The sequence below is a fragment of the Marmota flaviventris genome, chromosome 4 (genome assembly GCF_047511675.1).
Source record: "Marmota flaviventris isolate mMarFla1 chromosome 4, mMarFla1.hap1, whole genome shotgun sequence".
Lineage (NCBI taxonomy): Eukaryota > Metazoa > Chordata > Mammalia > Rodentia > Sciuridae > Marmota > Marmota flaviventris.
Window position 1 is genome coordinate 157266733 of NC_092501.1, and position 15702 is coordinate 157282434.

At 45.7% G+C, this 15702-nt stretch overlaps 1 protein-coding gene across 2 annotated transcripts in view; it reads right to left on the minus strand.

The window, feature by feature from the left end:
• Positions 1 to 510: 510 nt before the first annotated feature.
• Positions 511 to 15702, minus strand: part of Nalcn (sodium leak channel, non-selective) — a 281091-nt gene continuing 265899 nt past the window's right edge. For both annotated transcript variants that reach the window (XM_027938884.2, XM_071610798.1), the window contains 9 exons: positions 14629 to 14777; positions 13520 to 13613; positions 11821 to 11953; positions 11015 to 11130; positions 8929 to 9086; positions 6147 to 6297; positions 4696 to 4845; positions 3192 to 3309; positions 511 to 704 (listed from right to left, as the gene is read on the minus strand). In XM_027938884.2, coding sequence (XP_027794685.1) covers positions 511 to 704; positions 3192 to 3309; positions 4696 to 4845; positions 6147 to 6297; positions 8929 to 9086; positions 11015 to 11130; positions 11821 to 11953; positions 13520 to 13613; positions 14629 to 14777 — 1263 coding nt within the window. The remainder of the gene's footprint in view (positions 705 to 3191; positions 3310 to 4695; positions 4846 to 6146; positions 6298 to 8928; positions 9087 to 11014; positions 11131 to 11820; positions 11954 to 13519; positions 13614 to 14628; positions 14778 to 15702) is intronic.

The window sequence follows — 15702 nt, forward strand, 5'->3', positions numbered from 1 at the left end:
AGGAAGCCGCGGCTCCTGTAGCATAAACACCGCCACGTTGGGCTTAGCACTCTTGGAGGGGGGTAATGATGCCTAAGAGCACACATGAAGATACGCCTTAGTTTACAGAGACAATATATGACATTTTTAAATATCTACATCTGTTGTTCGTATAGTTTCTAATATTATCAATACTGTCATTATACAGATTTTCTTTCCTCTTTTTTTACTTTTTGTAGTGCCGGAGATCTAGCCTACGGCCTCATGAATCCTAGGCGAGTGCTCTACCACTGAGCTATACTCCCAGCCCCAATTTTTCTTGGATATATGATGATAATCCATCAAACACAGCTTTGACAGACTGATTTTTATGCCTTCGTATGGCAGGAAGAAAACCAATTAAGAATATCTTCCGCCCAGTTGGAATTAAATTATATATCAAATATGGGCTGCCCACTGGACACGACATGAAAATACGAGAAGGCAGTCTTCCCCTCTGTCTGCCAGAACTCCTTCTGTACTACTTTGCACCTAGACATCCAGAAGGTCATCTCCGCTCTCGTCACTCTCCACCGTCAGCTGCCTCGTCCACCACTTCTTCACCTCAGAGCCACAGGATGCTGCATCCGTCACGGGATTCATCTTGCACACTACAGATTTCATTTTGATCCTCTCTCCACACGGGAAGGTGACAGCAGGTGGTGGCTGGCTTGGTAGACTGGGGTCTGTGGAATTAGCAAAGAGTCCCGTGAGCAACTTGGGACAGCTTCACTGCGGCAGCCCTTCCTGGAACACACAACATTCCCTCTGCAATGCTTTCGGCTCCTAAGTCCTGTCCCCAGATGTTGAGAGAGAAACCTTTTCAGCATTTGATTCTTTATACTCTTATTTGTAAATTGTACTCATGGACGACTAATAATCGCACTTAAAAAAATATGGGGCTTGCCCCGTCACTTCAGAATAATTATGAAAACCAGAAAATCACTAAGAGTTCCAATCTGGGTAAACAGGAGTGTCATAGAAATGTGTGAGCTGGTGCTCATTAGCATATGCCTGTAAAGAAAAAATAAATAAAGGAAAAGAAAGGACAGTGTCGTGGATGGTAAGGAGGGACATGGTGAGGGTGTGCAAGGAGAGATGTCACTTAGGGTCCCCACAGTCAAGTGCACACCTCCAACAGTTTCCTCCTTTGTAAAAGGAAGAGAATGCAAATGCCCCCTTGCACTATGTGAAGATTCAAACAGATGATGTGGGATGACCTCGTGCATTGATAGCGTCCCCTTAAAATGCTCATGGCTTTCTCTTCCACTTCACAAAATCAGCATGTCCCCAGTGGCTCTTGCATCACCATTTGTCTTTGGGGTCTTGTGGGCACAGACCACTGGAGGGAGGCATTTTTGACATTAAGTGAATATGGGAGATGGCACATTCTCCCCCAGAGCTGCTTTCCAATCTGTCCCTGGAGTGCCCAGGCCTCAGCACAGTCCTATCACACCATGGCCAGATTACAGTTACAGTCTCCAGCTTGTAACCTGCTCTGGGTGCTGCCCGGGACAATTTGCTCTGGACTGCGGCCACATCAACCTCCATAAGCACAGACTTGAGGGTACATCTTGCTCAGAGGCTGCTACCTGCCCGGAGGAGGAAGTGGAACTACTCAGCTTGTGATTTCAGGCTTTGCCTGTCCTGGCCCCACCACCCGCTCAGGCTTGTTCCCATCACTGGCTTTCCTGGAACAGCGAGGTCATCTCTGATCCCTGAGTAAGAGACTCCTGGATATGAAACGGGACGTTGTCTTTGGCAGCAACTTTAGTGAAGAGCCACTGAACACCTCTAGCCCCAAAAGGTGTTTCACTGTCATCGCTTGGTGGAATCTCTACGCTGTGAGGACTTTCCTACATCCTGCACCTCCTCACCTGGGATGGGCTGAAGTTGGGCAGAGTTAAAGGGCAGGAGGAAGCCCTACTTTACTGGGCTCAGTTCTCTAAAGTGACAACCGTGTGCCGAGGACACTGGGCTGTGCCTAGCAGTGCTCTCCTGACATCCCTGTCCTGAATCAATTATACTGGTTTTCCATCTTCCTTTAAAAGAAAATTCCTTCACTTAATCGGCAAAACATTTGGAAATAATAGAATTGTGAGATTCCAGGAGGGAAACTAAGGAGCACACTGGGACAGTGCCAGGCCTGCAGTAAGCACTACATGAGTGCTGTGGTGGTCAGCATTACTGCTACCACTGAGGCAAGGCAGACTGCGTGAAGACGGTGAGCTGCACGGCTACCCGTGCCAGCGAGGTAAAGCAGGGCCTGTGTCTTTTTTGAGAACTTCGTGTCATTTTCTGAGTGATCAGCTCTGCCCATTCCCTCTAAGAGAAAACGCATCTCGCCCTCTGTGAGATGTCTTGAGCGCATGCAGGCAGCCCCTGGACACCTCTTTCTCCTTCCTTTCTGGGTCCTGGCTGCCACCCATCTCAGTTTGCGAACAGGAGCTGCCTTCTCAGCCACGGCAGTAAAGAGGACAGCCAAGGCACTACATTTAGGGAAGTTATTTTGAGAAGACTGTTTTTGATAAGGGGATGCATTTTTTTTATTGTTTTACTGTTTGAAAATAATCAGGCACAGGTTTTGCTATAGTTTGGATCCGGAATGTTCCACAAAGGCCCATGGGCTAAAGGCTGAGTCCTCAGCTGGGCGCTATTGAAAGGTGGTGGAATCTTTAACGGTGGGCCCCAGTGGGACTCTTATGTAATTGGAAGCATGCCCTGGGAGGAGATTGTGGGACACCAACCTCTTCCTCTTTAGCTCTCTCTTTTTTTCTTTCTCTCTCTTTTTCCCTTTTTAGTGCTAAAGGACAAATCCAGGGCCTTGCACATGCTAGCTAAGTGCTCTGCCACTGAGCCACACCCCCACCCCTTCCTGCTTGGCTGGGATGGGGTGTATGACTTCCTCCACCCGGCATGCATGTCCCCACAATGATGTGGGGTCTTGCCACAGCTCCCAAAGCAATGGGCCAACTAGTCATGGAATGAGACCTCCAAAACTAAGACAAGATATACTGTTCTTCTTTTTAAGTTGATTATCTCTGTTATTGGTTATAGTAAGAGCGAGCTGACTAATACAAACCCATATTTTCAAATTCAAGACCCAAAGCACACAAAGAGAGTAAATGCCTGTTAAAGGTCCCCATCGATGGCAAAGTGACTGATGTACCTACCAGAGGGCCGACACCACTGCCCAACCTTCCTTTGGGGCTTCTCAGCCTCTGATGCATCCTGCCGACTTCCTCCTCTATCAGACAGAGTGGGGCTCAGGAGCTGCTGCTGGCTGCTCGTCTGTGTGGGAGAGGAATCCAGCAGTCGTGACTTTTTCAAAATATATTTTCACTTGACACACAATATTCATGCATATTTATGGGGTACTAAAAAGGAAGTTATGGCTCTTATTTTTTAAAGCATGTTTGGTTGACGATATTTGTACATACATATGGGATGCGTATGATAATTCAGTTCATGTGTACAGGGTGTGATGGTGAATCAGGGTAATAGGCATTTCTGTCTAATCTGCTCAAGGATTTCTCATCTCTATGTGTTGGGAATCTCTGGACCTTCTTGCTATTTTGGAATACATGAGGGAGCCAACAATATGAAATCCACATGACACAGCTAGGGTCAGAGAGAGTCTCTTGGAGCCTCCTGCCAGGCCCTGGGGCCTTAGGCTTCAGGTCAGATCTTGGCCCGGGATTGTGCCGCTACACACCACAAGCTGGGGGTCTCTGTGCAGAAGGCTGAACAGACTCCATGTGGTTAACTGCAAATCATAATTGGGACCTCATAAAGGAGCAGGAAGCCCCTGCCAGCTGTGTCTCACACAGACAGGGCTTTCCAGGATACTGATGATGCCTGTGATGTTTTATACACGTGTAGATTTGAGTGTAGAAATGAAAATATCTGGTATTTTAGGAGATAAGCTCCTCAAGCCATCTTCCTGAGTGGCAGGTGCTTCTCAGATACCCAGCTAAGAAGAACAAACCCTCGATGTCTGATCAGCAGCGAAGGAGGTTGAAAGACACGTGCAAACATTTATACTGACTGGAATGCAAATTTCTATGACTTAACAAGGGGAAGAAAACCTTCAGGCTGCAGCCCAGGTAAACCATGCTCCTCTGAGGCACGTGACCTCTCCAGGCTCAAACTCAGCCCTGAGATGAAACTAACTCTTTAGGCAAAATAGAAACAAAACCCAGAAAACAAATCTAAAAGCCCAGCATTATTAAATTCAGGGCATTCGCATTTTTTAGTATCTACATGCTACAGTTCAGGTCTTGAATGCCCCCTAGGTGGGGAAGGCTTGGTCCCCAACCTCCCAGCCTGTGGCGCTGTCCAGAGGTGGTGGAACCTCTAGGAGGGGGCCTAGTGGAGGGAAGTCAGGTCATGGGGGATGTCACTTGGGACTATGGCCTCCTCTTCCTAGCTGCTATGAACTCCCATCCTCCACCAGGATGTGCTGCCCAAAGAGATAGAGCCAACTACCCCGTGGGTTAAAATCTCCAAACCTGTGAGTCAAAAGAAACCTTCGCTTTTTCTAAGTTGATTATCTCAGGTACCTTGTCATAGTGACAGGAATCGAACTAACCTATTGGACAAAAAGAACCTTTTGAATAGCCACCACAGACTCCTGAATGGCAAAGCCACAAACCTCATCTGGTCCACAGCTCCTACCTTGGGTGGCATGTTAGGATCCTGGCTGTTGGCAGTGGTGTCCTCACTTGGCTGGGTGGTCTCGATGCTGGGAGGGTTCAGGAAGCGGCTCAGCTCTTGCTGCTGGCTCTCTCTCAGGCTGTGGATGATGCTGCAGGACTGCTGCTGTTTCTGTGGGAAGAAACGTTCCTTCAGTAACAGAAAAATGAGCCCAGCGTCCCTGCCCCACATGCCAGTCCCTCTCTCCTCCCCTCTCCAAAGATCTGTAGGGTGGGTGACCTCCTAAGAACTTCCAAACCATGAAGTTGTTTCAAGGACCAGGTAGACTAATAGAAAGGAGGGCTTTGATACTGAGGAAATGCTTTGCCTGCCTTTTCATTTGCATGACAATTGACCTGTTATGTTCATTGACACTAGCTTATGTTTTCTTTGTGCTCCGATTTTTCCCTTCTGATTTTATTCTGTGCTCATTAAACTGGTGCCAGCTCTCCCTTTCCTGCAAGTTGTAAGCAGCTGAGAACTTGGGTGGGGGAGGAAACCTCTGCCCCTGTTTTGGTTCTGGATTCCGCAGACCTGCCAGTAGCAATCCTGCAGGCCTGTCTGTCTTGGCCTACACTGAAGCCAGGACTTCCTGCCTCCCACATCACTGGCCAGCTGTGCCAGAGTGGCAGGGGGCAGTTGGCCTCGCCCAAGGAAGTGATGATTTCTTTTCTCTGGGGACCTTTTCTCCTCCAATAGAAATGCGTGTTTCTGCAGTTGATGTTGTTCTGAAGAGCAGGATTTAAAAAAAAAGTCTTATATGGCCAGGTATATTGGTGCATGCCTGAAATCCCAATGATTCAGGAGTCTGAGGCCAGAGGACCACACAAATTTGAGGCCAGCCTCAACAACTTAGCAAGACCCTGTCTCAAAATAAAAGATGAAAGAGTTGTGGATGTAGCTCAGTGGTAGAGCAGTCCAAGGTTCAATCCCTAGTACCACAAAAAACAAAAACAAAAACACAGCGTATGCTCACGCAGTATATGTTCATTCATTTATGAGTTAGAGACTTGCATAAGCTTATATTCTGGGCAGCTATAAACGGACCAGTAAGTGTCCACAAGAGGTGATCTTTATAGACCTAACACCACCACCAAGGGTATGTTGGGATTTTTAGCAGCAATTTGAAAGTAGTAAACTCAGTCGATATTTTGGAGTTTTGTGCAGTTGAGTTTATAAATATTTGAATACCTATAAACTGCTATTTCAATCTTCATGTTACATTATGAAAATGGGGTTCATTTGAAACGTGTTAGGGACCACTGAAGGGAATGAGGCTGAGCTTGGACTGGAGCTGAGGTGGCTGCAAGTGACATGTCCTCAAGGAGCGGCAGGCTAGTCACAGGAGTGCCCGTGACTCATGGAGCTCTTGCCTCTGACCCCTCCTTCTCTGCCAGGACGGGGACCCAACCCAGGCGCTGTGGCTCACTCACAGCCCGGATGCGCTTTAGACACTTCTTCAGCCACATGCGGATGGTCTGCTTGGCCACCTCCTCCTCGATGGTGTACTCCAGCTGCTCCCGCGCCAGGAGCTCCTCCAGCTGCAGGCTCTTGCGGATGTCCACTGAGCGGTAGGACAGCATGCTGGGGGAGCACGAGAGCAGCACAGGTCTCCTCAGAGGTCTGCAGACCCAGACAGCACGTCACCAAGCCCACGGGGGTTGTGTGGGATGCCACCCCTTGACAGCTGGGTAGCTTGGGCTGGTGATGTCACTTCTGCATCTCCCTTCCCCTGTCTCTAAATGAGGACGGTCATGGTACCCACCTTACTGAGTGAGGCTGTGAGTTCAAATGTGTGATCTCTGTAGTAGCAAGTGCCATCTAAGAGCTTATACAACGAAGACACAGGGTAGGTGACGGTCTGGCTCCCCAGCGGGGGAATCAGACTCCAGAACGTTTCCTAAGGAGGCCTGCTCTCTCCATACTTCCTTCACGTTGGCTCTATCAGAGCTGGTTAATACCTCGGCTGTGCCTCGTGCACGCCCCACCCCATTTCCCTCGTTATCAATCTCGCACATCCCTCTGTATCTTCTTTATGGATTTTAGAGAATACACAGCAGGGCAGTGTTCACCCCCATTTAGCCCTCGGCTGGCTGTGCCCAAAGAGTAGTAAGTGAGGCCAACAGGGCTGACGTGTTCCACTGGGGCCTGAGGGCAAGAAGGCAATCACAGCATCAGGACCGGGGTCCACGACTCAAGGAGAACACAGCCCTGTCATGCAGCAGGCCCTGGTGCAACTCACTGCCCTGCTGGGAGCTCAGATCACAGAATGGAGGTCCTCACAAGCACGGGTCATTGGCCTTGTCTTCTTTGCAAAGTCTTTTCCCACCAAGGAGGATGGATTGAGAACCCAGCATTGCTTGACTGTGTCAGACACCGGGCTAGAGGACAGGGAGGCCACCACCACTACTGATTTGGTCGTAAACCATGAGCCCCAAAAATCTTTCTCCCTCAACTTAAGTCAGATATTTTGTCACAGCCATGAAGAGCTGACGAACACAGGTTGAATGCTAATATTAATGGCAACAGTATGTCTACGTGCTTCACGTTCAACCTAAAAACAATTTGTCAGTAGGAGGAAAGAATAAGTGACATTCTGAGAGAGATGACAGCCTGTTATTCACACCTATTTTCTATCCTTTTTTTTTTCCTGCCTTTTTAACTTGTTCCTGGGAGATCTGAAGAGTGAATGGTAAAATGGAGAGAACTTTCCCCAGGCCCTTCCTGTTCTGATCTGAACTCTTTGCATCTTCGAGCCACAAGTGTATTTCTGTATCACAGGGTGCTCTCCAAATTTGTGACACTGCACCCATCTAATTTGTCAGTACTTCAACGTGACCTACATAGCTACTGCGAGTCAAACACAGTATTACAAGGAAACCAACTGTACTGAAATACATTTCTCGAATTAGCTTCTTTACAAAGGTGGTGGTATAGTCACATAAATCTGTCTTTATTTCTCCATTAAATAGTAAAACCTAGCTGAGGTCAAATGACTACTGTAACTTAGAAGTATTAGGATATTTTAAGAAGCCAGCCAAGGCAGTCATAACATGCCCTGAAAATTTCAATGATTTCTACTGATGACAAAGATGCAGGTATTGTTAATGCTGCCGTGGTTTTTTGCCTACATTCATCATGAAGAAAATGCTATATTTCAGAGAGTGAGTGTTGAAAATAAAAACATATTTGCTTTCTCCTGCAAGTTGTAGGCTTCCGAATTTTTATTTATGGGATCCTATTTAAGAAGCTGCTATGGGTTGAATGTTTCTCCCCAAGATAGGTATGTTGGGGCCTTAATCCCTAGTACCTCAAGAGGTACTAAGCAAAGAGTCACAAGAGATGCACTGAGCTAAGGTGAGATTATACTAGGGCAGGCTGAGCACTTAATCCAATGTGACTAGGTCCTTATAAAATGAGACACACACACACACACACACACACACACACAAACACACACACACACACGGAGAACACCATTTTAACATCAAGGTGGAGATTGGGGTGCTGCTTCCACAAACTAAAACTTGGCAGGAAACCACCGGAAGCTCAGGGGGAGTTCTGGAACAGATTCCCCCCACCAGCCCTGCCAACAGCTTGATCTCAGACTTCCAGCCTCCAGAACATGAGACAATAAACTGTATGCTTTAAGCCACTTGATTGATGCTATGTTGTTACAGCAGCCCAGGAAACCAACAGGACACCTCTCAGAGATGAGCAGGAAAGACAAGATCTCAGTTTGGCCCTTTGACTGGGTGCTCATTAAATGCCTGGAAAATGGAGTGTTTCAACTGGCCAAGGGCAATGTGCAACCAGCCATGGGCAATCACTATGGAGCAGGCCAGGAGGAAGTGACCCTAGCACTGAGCGAGAAGAGCTGCACTCTAGCACTTGCTCTGCCATGGAGCCAGGTGACCACGAGCAAGTCCCATAACTTTCAGGACACCTCCCTCACTGCAGAATGAAGGTGGGACTGTACTCTCCCAGGTCCCTCTCCCTGTCCCTTCTGGGATGTCAGGCCACGGCTTCCCCCCTCTCCCTTGTGAGGTGCACTTCACACCTGGGAAGAGTCACCCTACTTTATAACCCTGGCAGTGTGGCATGCCAGGCTTTGTACGTCCTTGATGATTGCATTCACAAGTGCCCTGAGAGTTACAGCTGGGTCTTGGACTGGGCTCAGTGCTGTGGCCCTGCGCTTTGAAACCCGCCTGGTACCTCAGGACGTCGTGGAAAGTGACGTCGCCACCGTTGTGCAGCCGCTCCATCTCGTAGCACATGTGCTTAAACAGGAGCTTGTCCTTGTCAAGGTCCACCTCCAGCCGCCCGCGCAGCAGCCGCAGCAGGAACTTCACGCGGAACGTGGGGATCACGCCCTGGGTGGCAGAGCACAGTGCCGGTGAGTCATGGGCAGGCCCCGGGGGTCCGTGGGGTCTCTTCACGGGCTTGTGAATACAGTTGTCAAAAAGCAAGAGGCAGGAGCTATTCCTCAAAACGTGGCATAATTACCACCAGGAAGGAAGAAAGCTGCGGGCCTCCTTGGAGGCTGGGTGGCGTGGGGCACTGAGGAGAGCCCGGGATGAACACCTGAGCAGGGGTTTCTCCAGTCCTGTAGGATCCCATCGCAGCCTTCGCAGCCCAGGAGGGAGGAAAGCCCCCCTCTCTTCCCCTGGAGCCAACGCTTAGGACTCCTGACTCAGCCAAACCTGGCCCCCGACCCACACCCAGTAACGCCCTCCCACCAAACACTGGGGCAGTGCACACATGCACGATCAAGTTGCTGGACTTGTTAACATTTATTACTAGTTGTTCTTGCATTGAAATCAGGGATTTCTCCATGACTGAAACACCTACATTCAAGATAAGGTAGCTCCCAGCTCTGCCCTCCTTCCGGTCAGAACAGATCTGGACCCTGAGACTCTAAAAGTATGGCTACCTTCTGGGCTCCACACCGTACCACACCAGCCCTGGCTCTGTCTTTGGATGAACACTGGTAACCCGTGGCTTCCTGTCAGTAGGTGGCATCTCAGTGTGAATGGGGTGTAGTCTTCCCTAAGTGAATTAGATGAAAGCAGGCTTCTGTAGATGACCAGCTGTCATGGAGGTACCAGAGGACGCAGAGGTGGGCCAGGTGCCCCATGCATATGTCACTCTTTTAGAAGAAAATCCCAAGGGACTGGAGCCCAGGATGGGGGGCTACCAAAGAATGACGAGAACAAACAGGGGTGGAGAGGGCTGTGCACTGCCCAGGCAGGCCCTGGCCAGAGTCCAGAACCCCTCATTTATAAGGCCTGCTTGCCTCGTTGGTCATTGCGCTCTCCATCAACTATTTCTGAAACTATTTTTGTATCTTCCTCAGATTTTCCTATCCCTTGGTTTTTAGAGGTTACATTTTAGCTCCTCAGATGGGCCTGCTTGACCATCCCTGCTAAATTATCTGCCCTGGCTCTGCCACTGTGCCATTTTACCTTCTTCCAAGTACTTATGACTTCCTGAAATAACACAGATTGAGTATCACTTATCTAAAGTGCTTGATACCACAAGGGTTTCAAATTTTGGATTTTTTTTTTCAGATTCGGAAATATCAGTATAACCTGTGCAATGAGATAGATATCTTGGGAATTAGACTCAAGTCTAAATACATAATATATTTTTCTTCTTTGCTTCTCACTGGGAAAACAGAACCTCTGTAAGCACAGGGCCTTCCATCAGTGCCTAGGTCTGTGCCTGAGCATTTGCTAAGATGAAAGGGAAGAGAAGTGGGAAGAGGAAGAAGGAAAGAAGAATCTTTGTTCAACTCAGTCCAGGAGGAAGAAGAAGAACCTGCTGCCGCTTTGGCTAAGGCTGAAACTTTGTCTATGTCTTATGGTTAAAACAGTCACATAACAACTCAGAAGTAGCTCAAAAGAACACTTCTGGATTCCACATGTAACTCCTTTGTATTTTTAATCAAGGTGGTGGCTGGGGGCTGAGGTGATTGTGAGTCTGTAATATATGTGCTTTTGGTGGTTTCAGTGCCACCCCTTCTCCTGCCCTGAGCCCAAGGCTGATCCTCCCTTGACAACCTCTTGAAAGTTTAAAGAGGAGGCCCATGCTTGGAAAGGACATGAGGAGAAACTACTATTCTTCCCCTCTTCCCTCCTGGCATACTGGGCTGAATGGTCAGTGACAGCTTTCTGCAGGCTGCCAACGGCCATTCAGAATCCAACCTGTGTCAACGGCCAACCACAGGACAACTTAAACATCTGTGACACATCAGCAGGCCTCTGTGGGGTGGGACCTGAGGTCAAACCCACCCTCTTACCTCCCTTTTATCATCCACCATATTCCATATGATTTGAAAGTGGCGAAGATCATTATAACTCAGAAGCTGATCCTCCTCGGTGGAATAAAACAAGGAGAAGTTCTCTACAATTATGGCTAAAAAAAAAGTAAAAAAAAAAATTCAGAAGTCTGACAATGACACAATTATGTGTTTTGTTTTTTTTTTTTTTTTAGAAAAAGTCAAACCGCTATTCTAAATAATGACTCTTATCACCCACATAATAAAGCCAAAACTTGAAAGTGCTTTTAGTAAGGTTTTCCAAGTTGGCATGTTTCACACTTGGATTGAGCTATTTATCCAGCTCTTGCCTTTCCAAAACACGAGGGTCCTGGGTACAAACACACTTCTGTGCATATGGACCTTTGAGCCAGCTGGCTGCCACTCTGAGTTGAGCGTTCCAGGGTGGTTCTTAAAGGCCATTTTGGGGTCTGGGTGGCCCCAAAGCTAGGTGAACAACATGTATTTTTAAAAACAAAAGTGTGATATTTCGAGGCCATGAAGGTAGCCTCCTTTCATTTGTTCCCAATATTTGTTCAACTCAATTCATGGGGAGAGCTCTTTTGAAATCAGTGATCATAACAAATCTAATCCTTGAAATTGCAATCAACTGTCATTACATGCCTTTGAAAGGTCTTTCCAGCTTCTGGATTGAGAGGCACCAAATTATAATTAATGCCATAAAACACCCTCCCCAAGCAATCCAGGATAATTACTTGAAAATTGTACCTAATTATGTAAGTACCTGAGTTGAAGTAGATGAAAAACACTCAGTGGACGTCACCTACCTACAAGCAGGTTTAGCATGATGTAGGCGATGATGACATAAAATGAACAGAAGTACATAAGTGCTCCCGCATAATTCCCACAGTCCGTTGCCCAGTAGGTGAACTCATCTGGAGTGCAAAATGGGGGCTGAACCTGTGGGGAGGAGGAGGAGAGTGAGAGAAGAGGATCCTAATGTCTGCTGACAGGAGTTAGTGAACATATTTCTAACTTATTTGTAATAAGTTACAAAGTCATTGTGCAAAAGTCATGTACACTGGGTACATCATCCACAGCAGACTGAAAGAATATTTCACTTGCACTATGCTTTCAGTCTTGGGGAATCTCAAGTTCATTGTCATTGTTAGGAGCTCAATAAAAATGAACCAGTTTCCTCCACTAGATATTCTTTCTGCTACCTCCACTGGATCCAAGTGGTCAGTAGACACTGTAACTGAATCACAGAAAGTCAAATAAAAATGCATTTGAAAAGTTCCTGACTTAAGTAATGGGTTAAGATCTAAGAAGGTAGACTATCTATAGCAAGTTCACATTCAAATTGCATAAGGAGTAATCCACCTTCCTGGGGCATCTTTACAGGGTATGCCCTAAGATTCAGGTTATCATATTTAGGGGCCCATTAAAATGCCAGCACCCCTGAGAAATGATCCTGGTGTCTTTCAGCTTTTTCTTCTATATTCCCACTGCATCCTGCTGGCACTTTTATTTAGAATTTATTCAATTCTGCCTTGGGTTATATTTGATTTGGTAAATCCTGTCTCCATTATAAATGCATGAAGTTCTCTAGTTTTTATTGTATGCTAGGCTTGTATCAAATGTTGGAGATAGACTAGTAAGAAAGACATAAGCCCTGTCCCTTGATGCTACCGACAGTCTTCATGGAATGGTGTAACATCAGGACCACCAGCTCCATATGGTAATTTGAATAAATTTATGCTAATTTACATAAAATAAAATTAAATATAAAATTTAATTTCTAGGTTACACTAGTCCTATTTCAATTGCTCAGTAGACATACTGCTAATGGTTTGCTGAATGGGACAGTACAGATTTCTAACACTGCAGAAATTTCTACAGGATAGCATTGATCTGGAAGGTAAGAGGGAGGTGAAATTAAATAATTCCATCCAATAATTTTCTAGAGTTGTGATATTTGCTGCAATGGAGAAATAGTGTTGTAAGACCATATGCAACTTTGGGGGCAAAATATCTAAAGGAACCGAGGCATAAACTGAGACCAGCAAATGATGGCGAACTATCCCAGATGAGGCAGGATACCAAAGGAAGAGTGATCAGAGCCATTGACCTCGGCTGCTTGAAGACACCCTGGACTTGGTGAAGACCTAGCACCTACCCCATGGCCCAGGATGAACTAGGGGCTCAGTGAATTCAATATCTGTTGATGCATTATATTAAAGAAGTGGCACTCGCCTCGTGGACTGCCAAGATGTTAAAGGTAGGAGGGACAGAACAATGTTCATATAAGGAATATTTGTTGACTGGAACTACAAGTTCGAGTTCAGTTGATTATTTACCCCTGTATTTACATTGCAATGTAAAAGAATGCAATTTATGGACCAAAAGGCCAGGATATGTAGAATTATACAAGGTCTTAACAAGGACCATACCACCAATGTTGCATTGCCAAAGGTACTACGCTGATTCTAGTGCAGGTTCAGATAACGATGAGGAGATATTTACCATACAATCATGCATGATTTTGTTCCAGTCTTCACCTGTGACAATTCGGAATAGTACAGTAATAGCTTTGCCAGCTGAAGAAAAATTTGCATGCCTAATTTAGGAAAACAACAATAACAGAATGTTATTATTATTATTAAACCATATTATTTTGGTTTGTCATGAAGTAGTATGGTTTGTCACCACCAAAACAGGTCATACCCTCTTGTTGCCATTTATACTTGCCTGCAAGTATAGCCATGTGAATACACCAACACCAGCATGGCCACTGATTTCCTGACTTTCATCTAGAACGACCGAGTGAGCAGCTTTAGCTACTACCAGTGAGTCCTTCTTTCACTTGGACTATGGTATAAAAGGGGGGAGCACTGATGAATCAAATAACGATTTCTTCACCAGAGCATATTTGTGCTGGACACCATGGTGCACGCCTGTGATCCTAGCAGCTCGGGAAGCTGAGGCAGGAGGATTGCAAGTTCAAAGCCAGCCTCAATAAGTTGCTGAGTTTGACTTTGAGGCCCTGAGTAACTTGGTGAGACCCTGTCTCAAAATAAAAAATAATAAATAAATAAAAAGGTCTGGGATGTGGCTCCATGATTAAGCACTCCTGGGTTGAATCCCTAGTACCAAAACCAAAAACAAACCAAAAGCATGTTTGTATATACTTTGCTGGGTAAGGACCTTAAAAAAAAAATGACATGCTCCCATAAAATTCAAGATCACTTTTAATACATAAAAACCATCTTGGGGTTTCTAATTTGCCATATTTTGCTAAAAAAGAAATCCACCACCTTAAGATAGTTTCATCCAAAACACAGAATTTTTTCACAATACATGGATAGAAAAAGGGCTGGGATTAGGACTGGTTATTCCTTCATGTTGGTAGGATTATGGGTTCATTTCGACTGCTTTTATTCTGAATTTTGTAAGATTTCTAAACTAAACATGCATACCTTGTTCAATTGGGAAAATGTCATTTTGGCTATTATCTTGGCTATTATTTTATTTTGATTTCCAACTGATTGCTTTCCTTCCCTACCACCCCCAGGTCTTTAATAGACAAAACACGTTTGCTTGATAAACGAACAGAAAGATAGCTGCAAATCAACCTGTTAATGTTCTCTCCGTATTTCACGGTACCAAACAGAACGACTCCGGCAAAGGCGTAGCAGAGCAGCAGGAGGAACATCCCCACGATGATGAAGAAGCTTTTGTACATGCTGACCACCACCGTCAGGAGCAGCATCTTCAGAGTCACCTTGATGGGGGCCGGAGAGAAGGAAGAGAGAGCAGTTAACCGGGAAGCCCAGCAGGACCTGCGGGAGAGCAGTGTGAGGGCAGCTGGCTCCTGAGCAACTCCAGGAGAATCACAGGAAAGTGGCTTCCTCGCAGGTATTATTTATTTACTTATTTATTTGGTATCAGGGATTGAACCCAGGGACACTTAACAATGGAGCCACATCCCCATCCCCCTCTTTATATTTTATTTAGAGACAGGGTCTCCCTGAGTTACGTAAGGCCTCAATAAGTTGCTGAGTTTGACTTTGAATTTGTGATCCTCCTGCCTCAGCCTCTTGAGCCACTGGGATGATAGGCATGTGCCACTGTGCCTGGCTTCCTAGTGGGTGTGAACTCTAAAAGTTATTCAAAACCTGTCAGGCACTGAGAATTCCATTCATATTTCAAACGGTTAAAGTCTCTTCTGCCAGGTTAATAAAAGTAACAACCCAAACGTTCCCGTCTTGCATTTCTCTTCTCTTGAGCCCCTGTTCTCTCTCTATAAGGACGATGCGTTTTTGGTCTATAGCAAGTAGACTTGGCTTGCTTTCACAAAAGCAAACCTAAATAGTGGTATAATACTAAATAATCATCAAATATTAAGTATATTGATTACGTGGATTTACAGAATGCGTATATAAAATAATGTTAGAAGCAAAATTTTCTCTAAAAAATGAAAACTTACAAATTGAATGTATGCACAATCAGGAACAAAGAATATAAAGAGATTTAGAACTGTGGAGTCATGGCTGTCATTAAATATTAGTTTTCTCCGCAGCAAAGTTACTCAATTTAAAATAAAAAAAATAAAATAAAGACATTTTAATGACCATTGGTTTTTGTGTTTATGGCTGACATTTTTAATTGATTATCGAGTTTACTTAGCAAATATGAAGAATAAATTA